This window comes from Syngnathus acus, chromosome 10 (assembly GCF_901709675.1).
Source record: "Syngnathus acus chromosome 10, fSynAcu1.2, whole genome shotgun sequence".
NCBI lineage: Eukaryota > Metazoa > Chordata > Actinopteri > Syngnathiformes > Syngnathidae > Syngnathus > Syngnathus acus.
The window spans coordinates 5,321,242-5,334,406 of NC_051095.1; the positions used below are offsets into that span (position 1 = coordinate 5,321,242).

Here is a 13,165-nt window from a genome sequence, read left to right on the forward strand (position 1 = left end):
GCAGTGTGTTCCCCAGCCCTGACGTAAACCACTCAGGTCCAAAGTACTCCAACAGTCTGTCTTCTGTCCCGCCCTCACAGTTTGGAGAACAACGGAAGCTCATCAGGCCACAAAAATGATTTAAACACACACAGCAAAATAATGTCAAACTATTTTGTTTAATTCTACGGCAATGCAAATAAGCGCATTCATTTTTACATGCGTGCAATAAACTTGTGGAGGGCCTAAAAAAACAAAATTCAAATAACTAAACAAAAAAACTATGGAGATGCTGCACTTCATATTTTGTTCTTCCCGCTTGTGGAGGACGGCAAAATCATTTTCTCCAGAAGATTCATCATGCGCTCTTGCATCTGCATACACTGGACCTGGAGCAGATTCTGCTGATGCAGGGCCCGGCGGACCTCCCTGCACGTTTCCTCAATGGCTTGGTTGGAGCGCTTTTGTTGCCGCAGCATGGCCTGCATTATCTGCAGCTTCCTCCGCTTTAGGAAATGCTGTCTTTTTGTGGTCTTTTGCTTGCTAGACACTGGATGGGAGCTGATGAGAAGATAAAAAGACAATCAGGCAAAAAAAAAAGAAAAATCTCATTCTCTCGCGCTCTCTCTACATCAGTGTTTTTCAACCGGGGTGCCGCGGCACACTGGTGTGCCGCGGCACACTGGTGTGCCGCAAAATATTGTCAGGGGTGCCGTGGGAAATTCTCCAATTTGTGCGCCTGTGCGGTGTAGCGCCCGGCAGAGTAATCATATCTTCCATATCAGAAGGTGGCAGCAGCAGGTAGCGATTTGCCTCCTGCTTGCAGACGAGAAAATGGGTGACGCATGGATGCAGCGGCAGGTATATGGGATGCCCATGCAGGTAGCATTGACAGCGACGTTGTCATTGTGGATAGCGAGGCGAGTCGATAGTGACAGTGATGGAGAAGGTTTTGAAGAGAAAAAATGCTGACACTGTACTCAGCACACACAGCTGTGCCGTGGGATTGTTTAATATTAATTACGGAGCGCATTGTAAACAGGATCGCCAAACCACTGGTCAGTTCGCGCAAGGCCTGGTCAGCCACTTGCTAATCGTGCATGCGTGGAGAATCGGAGAATCTTGAGATTTCATATTGTGTCGGTCTGATTGTATTGCATCGGCACATATTCAGGTTATGTGTGTGTTGCTGTGTGCGTTTGCTAACAGTGACAGACACTATGACGGTTGTGGTGCGTTTGTGGTCCAATGGAAATCACAGCATGCAGTTCAACCGGAGAACCTGGATTGGTTATTTTTCACATACATAAAATAAACAGTCAAGTCGAGACACCTCGACTGTGATAGCCACTCAGCTGCTGTCAGAACAGCAGAGCGTCTTTAAAAGTGACTTTGTTCTTATTGTTGGACCTAGTCTAAAACAGTAAACAAAATCACGTTGATTCTTTTATTTGAATCACAATCACTTTAAATAGTTTATTTCTTACACCGTCTAAAACCATTTTAAAAAACTGTCACTTTTATTTAAAAAAAGGAATACAATTTAAAAAATATTTCGTATTTATTTCTATTGAATTATTCGACTCTCCATACATATATAGGAATAGGACTTTACGTCTTTCGTTTTAATATAACTGATTTTAATATAGGAGCTTAACAGAATTTTGTTGGCGGTGTGCCGCGAGATTTTTTCCAATGAAAAGGTGTGCCGTGAATGAAAAAAGTTTGGGAAACACTGCTCTACTTCACAGTGGTTACCTGGAGCCTTGTGTGTGCTCACTGTCAGAGTTCCAAGAGTCCAGTTCCTGCTTGATCTCCATTTCATCTGAAGAGCCTGTATATTCGGGCAGGAAGCCCATCACCTCCTGCTCCGGCTGGGCCAATGGGTTGTCGCCACCTTGGGAGGAATTACCAGCACTCGTCGAGGCCTGGGACTCATCCCGGGACTCACCTTGAGACTCGGCCCAGTTACCTTGTCCGACCTCCACAGGCTTGGATAGAATCTTCTCGATAGCTTTGTAATACGGCCAGTCGGGGGTCTCGCCGCTTTCCGTGGCGTTGGATTTAAGTCGCCTGTTTAAAAAATAAAAGAAAGAAAAATGAGCAACACTTTTTGTGACATGATGGCGAAGTTTGAGGTTGACTGGCCTGTATTGGAAGGACATATTTGTGATCTTCATCTTGATCTCCTCTTTGAAGCGTTGCTCGCCCGTCAGCTGGAAAAACCGCTGCGACATCCTCTCGTAAACCTTTGCGTTCCTCTTGCTAGTTTTCAGCTCATTGTGGTTCTCCTCCCAAATGTAGAGCAGGGCCTTCATTTCACCGTCAGTCCAGTTGGGGGCCCGCCGGTGCTTCTCGCCCTGAGGATGAGTAATTAAATAGGCAAAGTCATCTCCCGCTGCCATCTTTCCCCGCAAAAAGCTCTTTGCTTTGAAAGGCTTTTACGGTTCTGTGTGGTGCAATGTGAGCTTGCGAAGGTGAGGAGGGAAGCACACGCTAAGTCCTGACTTTGCACCTCCCCCCTCCAGGACAGACTGAAAGAGCACTCAAAATGGGGCCTAAAGCAGGAGAGGAATCCGGTTAAAAGCTTTTAGTGCTCGATGATGTCACAGTTGCCCTGGCGACGGCCTAAGGAGGCCTTTCTTTTTCACCCTAACCACTCCCACTCCCCCCACCCGCGCCACTCTTCTTCCTGCTGCTGCTGCTGCTGCATTGGGCTGGGACATAAAAAGCTTTTAGCTGAAAGGCAGCAGTGTGAGCGGACGCCATTGCTGAAATGCAAAGAGCGGGGGAGGGGCAGAATGAGGGCAGACTGCTTTTTGTTTCTTTGACGACTGGGCAGCCCAGAATGCGCTTCCTTTAAAAGCTTTTGTCGGATCATCTCGTTCCCTGCAGGGGTGTGACTCGCAAATCGGGGTCCACCAAATAATCACCTCGTGTCATTTTCACAAAGTGGATACATATGGGGACTGACGCCCCGATAAAACGAAAGCAATTACTCCTTTCTTATTTTTAGGCCAATTAAAAGCTTCGAGACGATTGTGACATCACATGAATCTGATTTAGCTGCACAGATGAAGTTGATTTTTAGATTAGAGCGTACATTGGTATTGTTGAAATTTACCTTTTAAAATGTGACAAGTCCACGGACCAATTCATAAGCCAGTATGCAAAAATAAGGCCAAGAAAAATGACGGCATACCTTTTTAACAAAAACAAAAAAGGGTGATCCAATTGCAACTGGCTAACTTCTCTTTCTTTTCTTTTTCAGGGTTTAAAGCGGAAGTAATCCAGACTGTTAATCCAAGGGATAGACTAATCTACAGATCAACCAGTCCGGCGCAACTCAGGTCGTAAGTAACGCACTGTTAGTTTTATTTGAGAACATTTGTGTGTATGCTACAGTAAAAATGATTTAGGGATTTTAACTTTTTAAATGCTTTTATTACTTATAAGTAATTTTTATTTGCGTATTCTATTATGAATTTACTTTGATTAATTTAAAGGATATTTTGATACAATTTAAAAAAGAAATCAATTAAAGCTGTGATTTTTTTTGTAAATTCTTCAAATGTGTATTTAATATTGTAAATGTAAAAAAAGTAGTTTATCAAAAAATAGACATTTTTGGAAGGAAGTTCTGGTCTACAATAACACAAACGGAGGGAAAAAAAACAAACTTTAATGCAAATTTGCGCACATATATAACATACATACAAGGTGCATACATCCATACATAAAATATAAATGCTTTTAATAGTTACATATACAATTTTATATTAAAAATGACAATTAAAAATAACAAAAAGAATGCATAAATAACTAAGACATGTCTAAATGTACCTCAAATAACATAAATAAGAATTAAGTCATTGCAAAATCCAAATACAAACACGTCAGCTGATAGTTTATACAGTAATGTCAGAAGTAACAAATGAATCAAATGAAATGTAGTTGTCAAAAAGTAACTCTAGAGGTCAGCAAACGTCCATGCTCAATTGAAGTGGCCAGGGGGGCACTTCAATTTTTGACAGAAGTCTCACAGTTTGAAGTAATTGAACACTGACTGACTTGTACTGGATGTGCACAGTGGTATCAAAATGCAATTTTGCAGGTCATGCATGTTGTTGGTTTATTTTTGTCGCTGTTCCTTTAAGACAGGGGTGGGGGGAAAACCTCAGAGCACCATTGTGAATTCATGGGAAAATGAAAAATGTTACCTAACTAACATGAGAAACGAGAACAATTATTACGAATTGAAGTAGACTCGAGTTTGTTCAAAGTAAATTGTTTTACATAGCTGTTGTTTTGACGCTTACATGAAATCAGCATTTTACAGACTGAAACGTTAAAAGAACTCAAAATGACAGCATTACTGTTTTCCATGTAAAGTGTTTGGAAAAATGCAAATTGATAAAAAATATACCCAAAAATAACGGTGGGGGAAAAAAAGATCAAATGTTTTGAAAACCTACGAGTATCGCATTCTAAGATTTTTTTTTTTTTTTAGAGCTTGTTTACATGGGATGGATGGATTACAGACATTTTTGTTTTGTTGACTACGTTACATGACATCATCCTTTTTGAAGCCTAACAACAAGCGGTTACCAGTTTCCATGGAAACGTGTACCATGAATCAAACATTCAGAGCACTGCTTTTGAGGCCGACGTTTAACGCTTGACAAACTGGTGAAAAAGGTCATCTTGTTGATTTTACGTGACATCGGCATTTTTAAGACCGACTCTAAATTTAAGTCAATCACAGCCAAAACGACTGTATGAACGTCAGACTAAAATAAACAAAAGTGTTTTTTTGTTTTTTTATCTTAATTTTCAACGCTATGTGGGAGTACGCCAAGGTATGAGCGTTTTGGGGCTTTCTTAAACAGCTCCTCTGAGGTTTGAAAGGCGGGCGGGCCAGATGAAAAGCTAGGTCACCCCCACCCCTGCTTGAAGGTAAAAATCCAGACCTCACCCATAAATGACAGATGAATCCGTTTTCACGATTGGCTCAATCTCTGGGAAGACATTCGTCCTCGGTGATGCCCTGAGCCTTCAGCTCCTCCAGAACGTTGTCCAGGTGGCCCGGGTCGGGATAGCCGTGGCCCGTCAGGTTGGAGCCGAACTCCGTCTTGTGGTGCACCTCGTTCCAGATGACCGTGTCCGACTCGCCGGTGGTGCTGGACGTACCCACCGAGAATATGAGGCGGCGGTCCCACGCCACCAGGAGCAGCCTCAGAACCTGAACAAGTAAGATTTCCTCAAAGTGTGCTCCCTCCAGTGGCATCAGAAAAATCAGCCTCAAGGCTACAGCCCCCCCACCCCCCTCGGCCTTCGTCTAGGAATTCTTAACAATACCTTTCGGCCTTTGTCGCTGTCCGGGAGGTAACAGTGTCTTGGGAAGCCACGGGCGGTGAAGGGTTTGCCGGGGTTTGGGTGCTCCAGGTCCTAAAGAGCAACACGTTCATGACCTCAAGCGAGGCAAAATCCGCACGGGACGACGCCCACAACGACGCCATGTCGGCGGCGCTACCTGAATGCCAGGAGGAATGTTGTAAATGATGCGGATGGTTTTGCAGTCAGGATGTCCGGGGAGCGAGTGGGGGATGACGTGGTACTCCATCTTGCCCGGAGGCTGGTTCCCGGTTTTGACGCCGTATATGGTTTTGCACGTGGGGCACTGCAGGCTGCCGTCCTTGTTGCCGTTGTTGTACATGGCCACCAGGCACTGCAGGTGGTACTGGTGGCCGCACTGCGCCAGGCGACCCACCAACTCTGCGCGGGAGATGCCGCCCACGCCGGGGCCTTTGTAGCCCGATGGACCCGATAGGACTTCCATGCAGATGGTGCAGTCCTGCACGGTTGCAAACACACTTCCGTGACTTGCTTTGCTTTTTTTGCCTTTTCAAACTCCCAACATATTTGGGGACTAACAAATTACCTCTTCAGGGGGATTTCGAACTTTCTGAAGGTATCTCTTAACCACCTCCTCGGGGGTCCTACCTATGACAAGAAAATGGAGCGTGAGACAATTCGATGCGCTTCCTGAATGTGTGGTTTTTTTGTTCTCTCTGTCAAGTTCCAGACCTTTGCGGGCCTGCTTCTTGGTGGTTTTGCGACAGCAGTGGCCCAGACCCGGTACGGGTTTGATGTCGCTCTTGCTGACAGGCGGTGGGTGAAGCACCAGCTTGGGAGGACGGGTCAGGCAGACGGGAAGACCCGCCGCACTCATAAGGATGCCGGTAATCCCTAAAAAGAGAACACGCAAAACAGTTTACAAATTTTCATAATCATAACACCAATTAAACTACCGTACACATCCCTAAATTAAACAGTTGCCTATTTACAAGAAAAAGTTCAAACATTAGGATAACAAATTCTTTTGAAATCTTGGAAAAAAAGGAAAAAAAACATTTCTAAAGACTGACAGCATAACTTGTTCCAATGTTTATCAGTGTGCTCACCGGCTAGGGCAGGGTGCACAGGGCTGGAACCGTTCAGGTTCTTGACGGGAACCGTCGGCACCCTGCAACACAAAGTAGACATCCATTGATAGGTGACAGGTCACCCTTAAGGCGCTAAAATCCGATCAGTCTGTTGTGCGCGCAGCTGGCCGCAACATATGTCAAGTTCAATTCCACGTCAGCAGGTCATGAATGTGAGCGGTTTAGATGAGTAAACCACTTTGGCGGTTTAAAAAAAATAAAAAATAATAAATTGCTATCTTGCGTCATGAGCATAATATTGAGAGAACTGGAAGGCATTGTTCATCCGAGGTTTGGCTACGTGGTTTGTCGCCATTTCATTTTACTCGTGAACTAGCATAGCGTTGCTTTCATAGATTTGTGTCGGGAAGTTAAAGCTGACTTCCATCCGAAATCCAAATAGTCAATCTAATGGCAAAACATCACACTGGTCAACAGCACATTTTAATAAGAGATGATTTTGTGTGTCCCTTAAGATAGTTTTAAGGCTGATTTCAAAATTGTCTCTTTTTTTTCTTCCAAACGCATCATGTTTTTGAGATTTTTTTGTTTTTGTTTTAAATTTGACCGATAAAAACTTGCGCAATATGCATTTTATCAAACGTATGGCGTTACAGAAAAAAATCCACCAACACTTCATTAATAAATACTAATATGCATATATTACATTTTAGATTATTATTATATTACTATTATGAAAACATGATGTGTTAGAGAAAAAAAATGACGGCAGAAAATTTAGCATCTCTGATTTAAAAAAAAAAATCTGTACAAAATGTCGACCTGTGTTATTTTACAACGTTAATTTTTTAAAATAAAGTAAACAGTCCGTTCAATACTTACGGCCGCCCACTTTTGATCACAGTCATCTTCGAGAATATTTCGATAATCCAGATGGCGGGGCAATAAAGTGCTCCTGCTCCGACGGTTGAGCCGAACGGCAACGTGATTTGTGGCGCCTCGCCTCGCTCTTTTATAGCGCTAATCCGCCTTTTCCCATCTGCTGACTTAACTCAAGTTGTAGGCCATTCAGTCGTCACATTACGGATTACCACTGAGGCCATAAGGAAGCTAATTTCTCCATCATGGGGCTCCCATCTTTCCTTCTGCAAACCTTCACACAATTTGGCTAATCCAAAATTGTATTGTGGTATTTTAGATTTTGTGGAAGCTGAAATATTTTTCCCCCTCAAGAATAGTACTTTTTTATTTAAAGATTTTATTTGATTGAATTAGTATAATTTTATTTATTCACATTATTGCACTCCCCTTTTTATACTAATATATATTTATTTGTATTTGGATGATTGCATATTTGATTCTGCGAAAGAGGAAACAAAACCATTCGTTATTTTTCCACTGTTGTGGTTACCCGAGCTCAGTAATACAAACCGCTCGCAGTTTTCTGCAAATCTTGTCCTTATTAAGCCAGAAACAGAAAATCCTCTCAGGGTACGTACAGATAAATATCAAACATCAGGTTTCTGTTCTGGTCAACGTGATTACACTTCCGGCGGCTATATTGGTTTGTTTACCAACAAGCAAGCAGAAGCATGTCAGCAAGTCACGTTTTTTGGATTGCGGCTAATCTCCCGGCATTAGGCCAGCTTCCATCTGGGACTAGGAAACTTTTGCACATGAGCAACTCTTAAATGAAGTGAGAAAATATATATGTAGATAGCTCGTGACTACCCTACCCCTAAGTTTTTCTTACATGTTCCCACAGGCAATAAAAAAAATTCAAAATCCTAGCAAAACACATTTTGTTGAAAAAAAAAAAAAAGACGCAAATTTGGACTGTTTTTTAAATTCCTTAAATCCCGCAAAAACACGGTCCTAAATGTCCAGTCCTAGTAAAATGGCCACTACATGCACTGTTGTGGCTTGGTCCATCATAATACTTGTAAACTGATATAAAAAATAGGGATTAAAATAGCACATACACACATCTATATTCACACATGTATCCTCCACCACCTAATCCCGCTAACTAACAAATCAAGTGACCAAAATCTTGTAAGGTAATCCCAACACCGCTTGCCCTTGGCGCTCTTGCCCGAGATAATCAGTTAACAACAGGTGGTACTCTCTCTGGATTTTGATCAGAAGGGCTTTTGATTTTCTGACGTGGGTGCCAGCAGGCTCACCCATCTGCCGGAAGTACTCTCACCTGAAAACGTGACCTTCCTCCAATGTCCTGACTAATATGCAAGTGTGTCAAAACCGTGTCTACTCACCCTGAGGCGATGAGAGCGCGGGACTGAGCCATGGCGAGACGCTGGAGCGCCGGTCGGCTCAGCCCCGCCAGGCTGGACCGCGGTGGCAGAGTTGTAGTCAGCGGGCCCAGCACGCGGGCGGAAGGTGAGGGCGCGCCGGCCGAGGCGAGAGGCGGGCCCGGAGCGGGCGCCGCAGGAGTCGAACAGGGCGGCGAGGTGGAAGGGTGAGGCTGGGTGGACAGTGAGGGCGGCGGCGGTGGGGGGAGCGATGGGGGCGGCGGGCGGCCGGAGTTCAGTGACAGGGCGGTGGTGGCCGAGCTGAGAAGGGAGAGCGAGTGTGCGAAGCCGCCGCTCGTACCCGTACTCGCCATAGCGAGACCGCCGCCCGTCGCCCCGACTACGGACGTCCTATGAGGGGAGAACGACCGTGAGATGGAGGGCAGTCGTGGGAGGGTGAGTGACCAGGCCCCTCCAGGGATCAAATGACTGCTAAGTTTGGGACTAGGCGGTTTAGTCTGAGGTGGTCTCCGACCCAGAGTTTGAGCGTTGGACACAGTGCCCACCTTGACACTGAGCAGCAGCATGCACTGCTGGCAGGCGCAGGGCGCTCCCAAAGAGGTGATAGCTGAAGCGGGGAGTGCCCCGCTGGGGTACGCGCTACCATTGCCTCCCCCCGCACCGCCCATCCTGATTCCCGCACCCCCTGCGGTAATGTCCGTAAATCCTCCGGGGTGTGGAGCGGACGCGGGTGCCCACGCGTGCTGGGATTTGGGCAGGGGGCCTGACACCAAGGGGTACGCTAAATCGGCGCGTCGCTGAATGCGACGGCATCGCCGCGTCTGCCCGTTGATTTGGGTCATACTCCCAAAGTCGATAAGGTAGCAGAAACCCAGCGGTGACAGGTCCAGCCAGGGCTGCTGGCGGTCCCGCGCCGCCTGGATGGCGATGCCCACCTCCGTGTCATACGGTGTCCAACTGCCCACGTCGTTCTCCCACTCCCACAGCCAGCCCTGGCCGGGCGCTGAGGTGGGCTCATAGAAGCCACGCCGGACCGCTCGAAGGGTGCCTGTGAATTGGCAAAAGTGGCCGCATCAATAATCAAAGTAGGGACGTTCCATACCACATTTTTCGCTTTGTTTTCAACATCAACGATGGAAAGAAACATGTGCCGCAAATTGCCAGGTTGAATTCCCACCTGCAATCTATGTCACTCCCATTTAAATGTGGGATGGCAAATGCCTTTTGATGCAGTATGTAACAGGTCACTCGGTCTATATATTAGTAGAAAAAATATACGGCACGCTATTCGTATTGCAGGGAAGCACTGTTCTACCTCCAAAGGTGGAAAATGTGAGGCTTGATTTCTTCCACCATTCAGCGTCGCTGCCGTTTAACAGAAAAGCCCCGGCTTTTAGTGAAAGCGGCTCATATACTCGAGCCTATCCCTGCTGACATCGGGTGAAAAGCAGACTACACCCTGAACTGGTCGCTAGCAGGGCACATGCATGCCCATCCTAAATATTCCCCCTGAGTCAACTTGTTGCATTGATGCATTTTGACGTTCTAATTATTTCTTGGGCGTGTTGGCTTTGTATGTGCACCGCGTCCCATTACTTTCGGACAAGTTGCACAATGCACATGCACGAGTGCAAAAACAAGACGTCATTTTTGCGCCAGAAGAAAGAAAGATGCCTCCGGAACGGGCCGCTCACCCACCCGTGTCCTGGCGGAACTGGTGCATGGACTGCAGGTCGATGATGTAGGGCGAGAGGCGAGAGTCCACCTGGCCGAGGACCACGCTAGCGCAGCGCGGGTCGCTCCGGATGACCGCCTCGATGTGGTGACATACCGCCGGGCTGTAGGGCCGCCAGCGGCCGTGCTCATTCAGCCATTCCCACACGACCGCGGCGGACGCGAGTAACATCCTACTCGGTGTCGTCCCGACACATCAACGACGACGAAAGCAGCAGCAGCAGCATCGCGACAGCACGCCAACGTCCATCTTGTAGTGTTGACGTTTTGTGTGTGCGCGTTATTTGCAACATAATCGGCACAGATGCAAATCGTACCTGCCGTGTTTGTAGTTCCGGGTGTGCAGCAGCAACTGGTCGACCCCCCCCCCCTACCAACCGACACCGACCAGGCCGTAAAAAAAAAGAATAAATCACTCTAAAGTCAAAATACTAATGACGTGGTTGAATTAAAACAAATAACCATATGAGGGAAATTAAACCCAAAATAAATTTGACAGCTCAGTCTACTGACAGTCAATGAAAATAGAGATCGTTATTTCTGTAATTCTTAGTTATTCTGTATTTATTAGAGATCGTTATTTCTGTAATTCTTCGCAATTATTTTCATCCCAGTTTCAAAACTATAACATAAAATGTGGAGATGCCGGGGATTGAACCCGGGACCTCATACATGCGAAGCATGCGCTCTACCACTGAGCTACATCCCCACCATGCGGACAAGTCGACAGAATTATATTCTTATTCATCATCTACTGCCAGTGCACGAAATTACGTTATTGTATTGGTTTGCCACTGTATAATTATAGATTAATGTCATAACATGATATCTGCCATGACACATAATGATCTTTTTATCATAAGTACAGCAGCTATTGGTCAAATTGGAGCTTTAGTGGTGTTTATTTATTTTTCAAGTGACAAAGAATCAGGGCATTTATCAGGCCTATTGTCACTTTTGAGACATTACATTATTTCTAAAGTCATTGAGGACTTTTGGAGAAAAACCTCGCCCAAGTATGAAAGAGGAATGTCTATTTCATTTATCTGTAGTTGGGTTAGGGTCAATCGAGACATTTGGAGAAACTACCATTTTCTGAAACCCTTTTAAGGAAATAAAATTTTCCAAGGAATTTCTGGATTCTCTGGAGAAACCCTAGATGTCTGAAGCTCATGTAGACATGCGAAGGAAGCGCGGATTTGACATGTTACGTTTATTGACAATTGAATGGAAAACTAGCATCTCTGAGACTCTTGTGTTGTCTGCTAGTCATCCTGCTCAGACCACATGACACTCTTGGAGAACTGATTTAAATTGATAAAAACATCAGTCCCCCTCGATTCCTCTTGTGTCTCACTCTCTCTCCTTGCCTTGACGCTCCACCCCTGTGGCTTGCCATCTTCACCATTCTGGCTCCCATCACTCGATGCACTACAATACTCTGCCTTTTGTCTGGGCTCCTCCTGAAAATCCTGCATTTCTTCTCCGTCTTCGTCAGAACTGCCATGGGGCCATAATTGAACTCCCAGGCGGTTCTCCAGGACAGCTGCCATCGTTCTGGCGCGGTCCCGGAGACCCCCTTCTCCATAGACAACACGCTGTAAAGTGTATTGTCCGTTGGTCTCCCTGTTCAACTTCTTGTAGAAGACGATGAGCAGCAGAAGCAGGATGACGAAGATCAAAAAAAGCAAGACGACAGTCGCGGTAGAGTTAGCCATACCTGAAGCAAAGATGGAGGGACAATGGTCGCTGAGTTTCCTAAAAACATGTTGTAGCACCTTCTTGTCAAGACACATCCAAAAAAAAAAGCTAATTTTTGGCCTTATTTTAAATCGCAATCATAAGCCACATTACTGTTTCGTTGTCACACAGTATATACATACAGAGAAAATGATAGATAGGCCCGCCTGCGTGCACAGGAAGTGGGCAGACAGCATGCAGTTTTTGCTGATTTCCTGAAGCAATGGCAATTGAGAAGCATTAGACAGCTTGCAGAGCATGCACTATTGTAATAGTCCAACAAATGTCTTTCAAAAAAGTGACAATACTAGAATTATTGTTAGTTAAAAACACAATGTTAAAATTAAGACTAAAACATAATAATGGCAAAAACAACTTACCCATGTTGTGAACGAGTGGTTCGTAGGAGAAAAAAATGTTAAGAGCAGCCGACTTGACTTGTTTCGAGTGCAACGTGATATTGAGGCGAAGCGGAAAATGCGAGCTGATTTGTAGGAGGGATGAGGTGGAGGAATAGCAAATACTGTACATACGATATAGAAAGAGGAAGACGTTTCAAAAATAGAACTTAATGATGTCATTCTGTAGTTTAGATGCTCAAATATTGTCATCTTGAATTAGATTCGATCAATTTAAAGATAGATAGATACTCCAATTTAAAAAGTTTAAATATTAAATTTAAAGATTTATGCCAGAAAATAAATAGAGTAAGAAAGTCTCCTTAACATGTCGAGTACTAATTGTGTGCGATTTAAATCCAACTATTAAGACTTGCAAAATTTTACATTTGAAAATTTAAATTAATTGGAAAAAGCAGAATTGCACAAGTTTTAAGATGCATTTTTGAAACAATTATCAATTGAGCAAGCAGTCAAAATTTGTAAATGTTACAAGATGCCATAATATTTTTTTTCTTATGTTGTTATTCGTGTTATTTCATCATTAAATTGGCCTCTCCACCCTTCCCTTGTTTTTTTTTTGTTTTTTTAATAC

General features: G+C 44.7%; 3 protein-coding genes and 1 non-coding gene across 6 annotated transcripts; all 4 read right to left on the reverse strand.

Annotated features, from left to right (window-relative positions):
• Positions 1-139: 139 nt before the first annotated feature.
• On the reverse strand, positions 140-2,800 carry msantd1 (Myb/SANT-like DNA-binding domain containing 1). 2 transcript variants are annotated; one of them, XM_037261863.1, is made up of 4 exons: positions 2,128-2,800; positions 1,952-2,052; positions 1,738-1,876; positions 140-540 (listed from the first exon to the last, which is right to left on the reverse strand). In XM_037261863.1, the coding sequence occupies exons 1-4, from the start codon at positions 2,382-2,384 to the stop codon at positions 279-281; spliced, it is 759 nt and encodes a 252-aa protein (XP_037117758.1). In that variant the 5' UTR covers positions 2,385-2,800; the 3' UTR covers positions 140-278. The 2 variants fall into 2 exon arrangements, with proteins under 2 accessions (XP_037117758.1, XP_037117757.1); XM_037261862.1 differs by having other exon boundaries at positions 1,738-2,052; positions 2,128-2,798.
• Positions 2,801-3,646: 846 nt separating this feature from the next.
• On the reverse strand, positions 3,647-10,849 carry dtx4a (deltex 4, E3 ubiquitin ligase a). Of its 2 annotated transcripts, none has more exons than XM_037261859.1 (8): positions 10,397-10,849; positions 8,702-9,746; positions 6,444-6,505; positions 6,067-6,228; positions 5,921-5,982; positions 5,513-5,833; positions 5,338-5,427; positions 3,647-5,221 (listed from the first exon to the last, which is right to left on the reverse strand). In XM_037261859.1, exons 1-8 carry the CDS (start codon positions 10,602-10,604, stop codon positions 4,991-4,993), a joined length of 2,181 nt encoding a protein of 726 aa, XP_037117754.1. In that variant the 5' UTR covers positions 10,605-10,849; the 3' UTR covers positions 3,647-4,990. The 2 variants fall into 2 exon arrangements, with proteins under 2 accessions (XP_037117754.1, XP_037117755.1); XM_037261860.1 differs by having other exon boundaries at positions 10,393-10,849.
• Positions 10,850-11,069: 220 nt separating this feature from the next.
• On the reverse strand, positions 11,070-11,141 carry trnaa-cgc. Its single transcript has one exon. It is a non-coding gene; the product is annotated as a tRNA-Ala (tRNA).
• Positions 11,142-11,629: 488 nt separating this feature from the next.
• si:ch211-119e14.1 lies at positions 11,630-12,747 on the reverse strand. Its single transcript, XM_037261864.1, has 2 exons — positions 12,553-12,747; positions 11,630-12,152 (listed from the first exon to the last, which is right to left on the reverse strand). The coding sequence occupies exons 1-2, from the start codon at positions 12,701-12,703 to the stop codon at positions 11,698-11,700; spliced, it is 606 nt and encodes a 201-aa protein (XP_037117759.1). The 5' UTR covers positions 12,704-12,747; the 3' UTR covers positions 11,630-11,697.
• Positions 12,748-13,165: the final 418 nt, after the last annotated feature.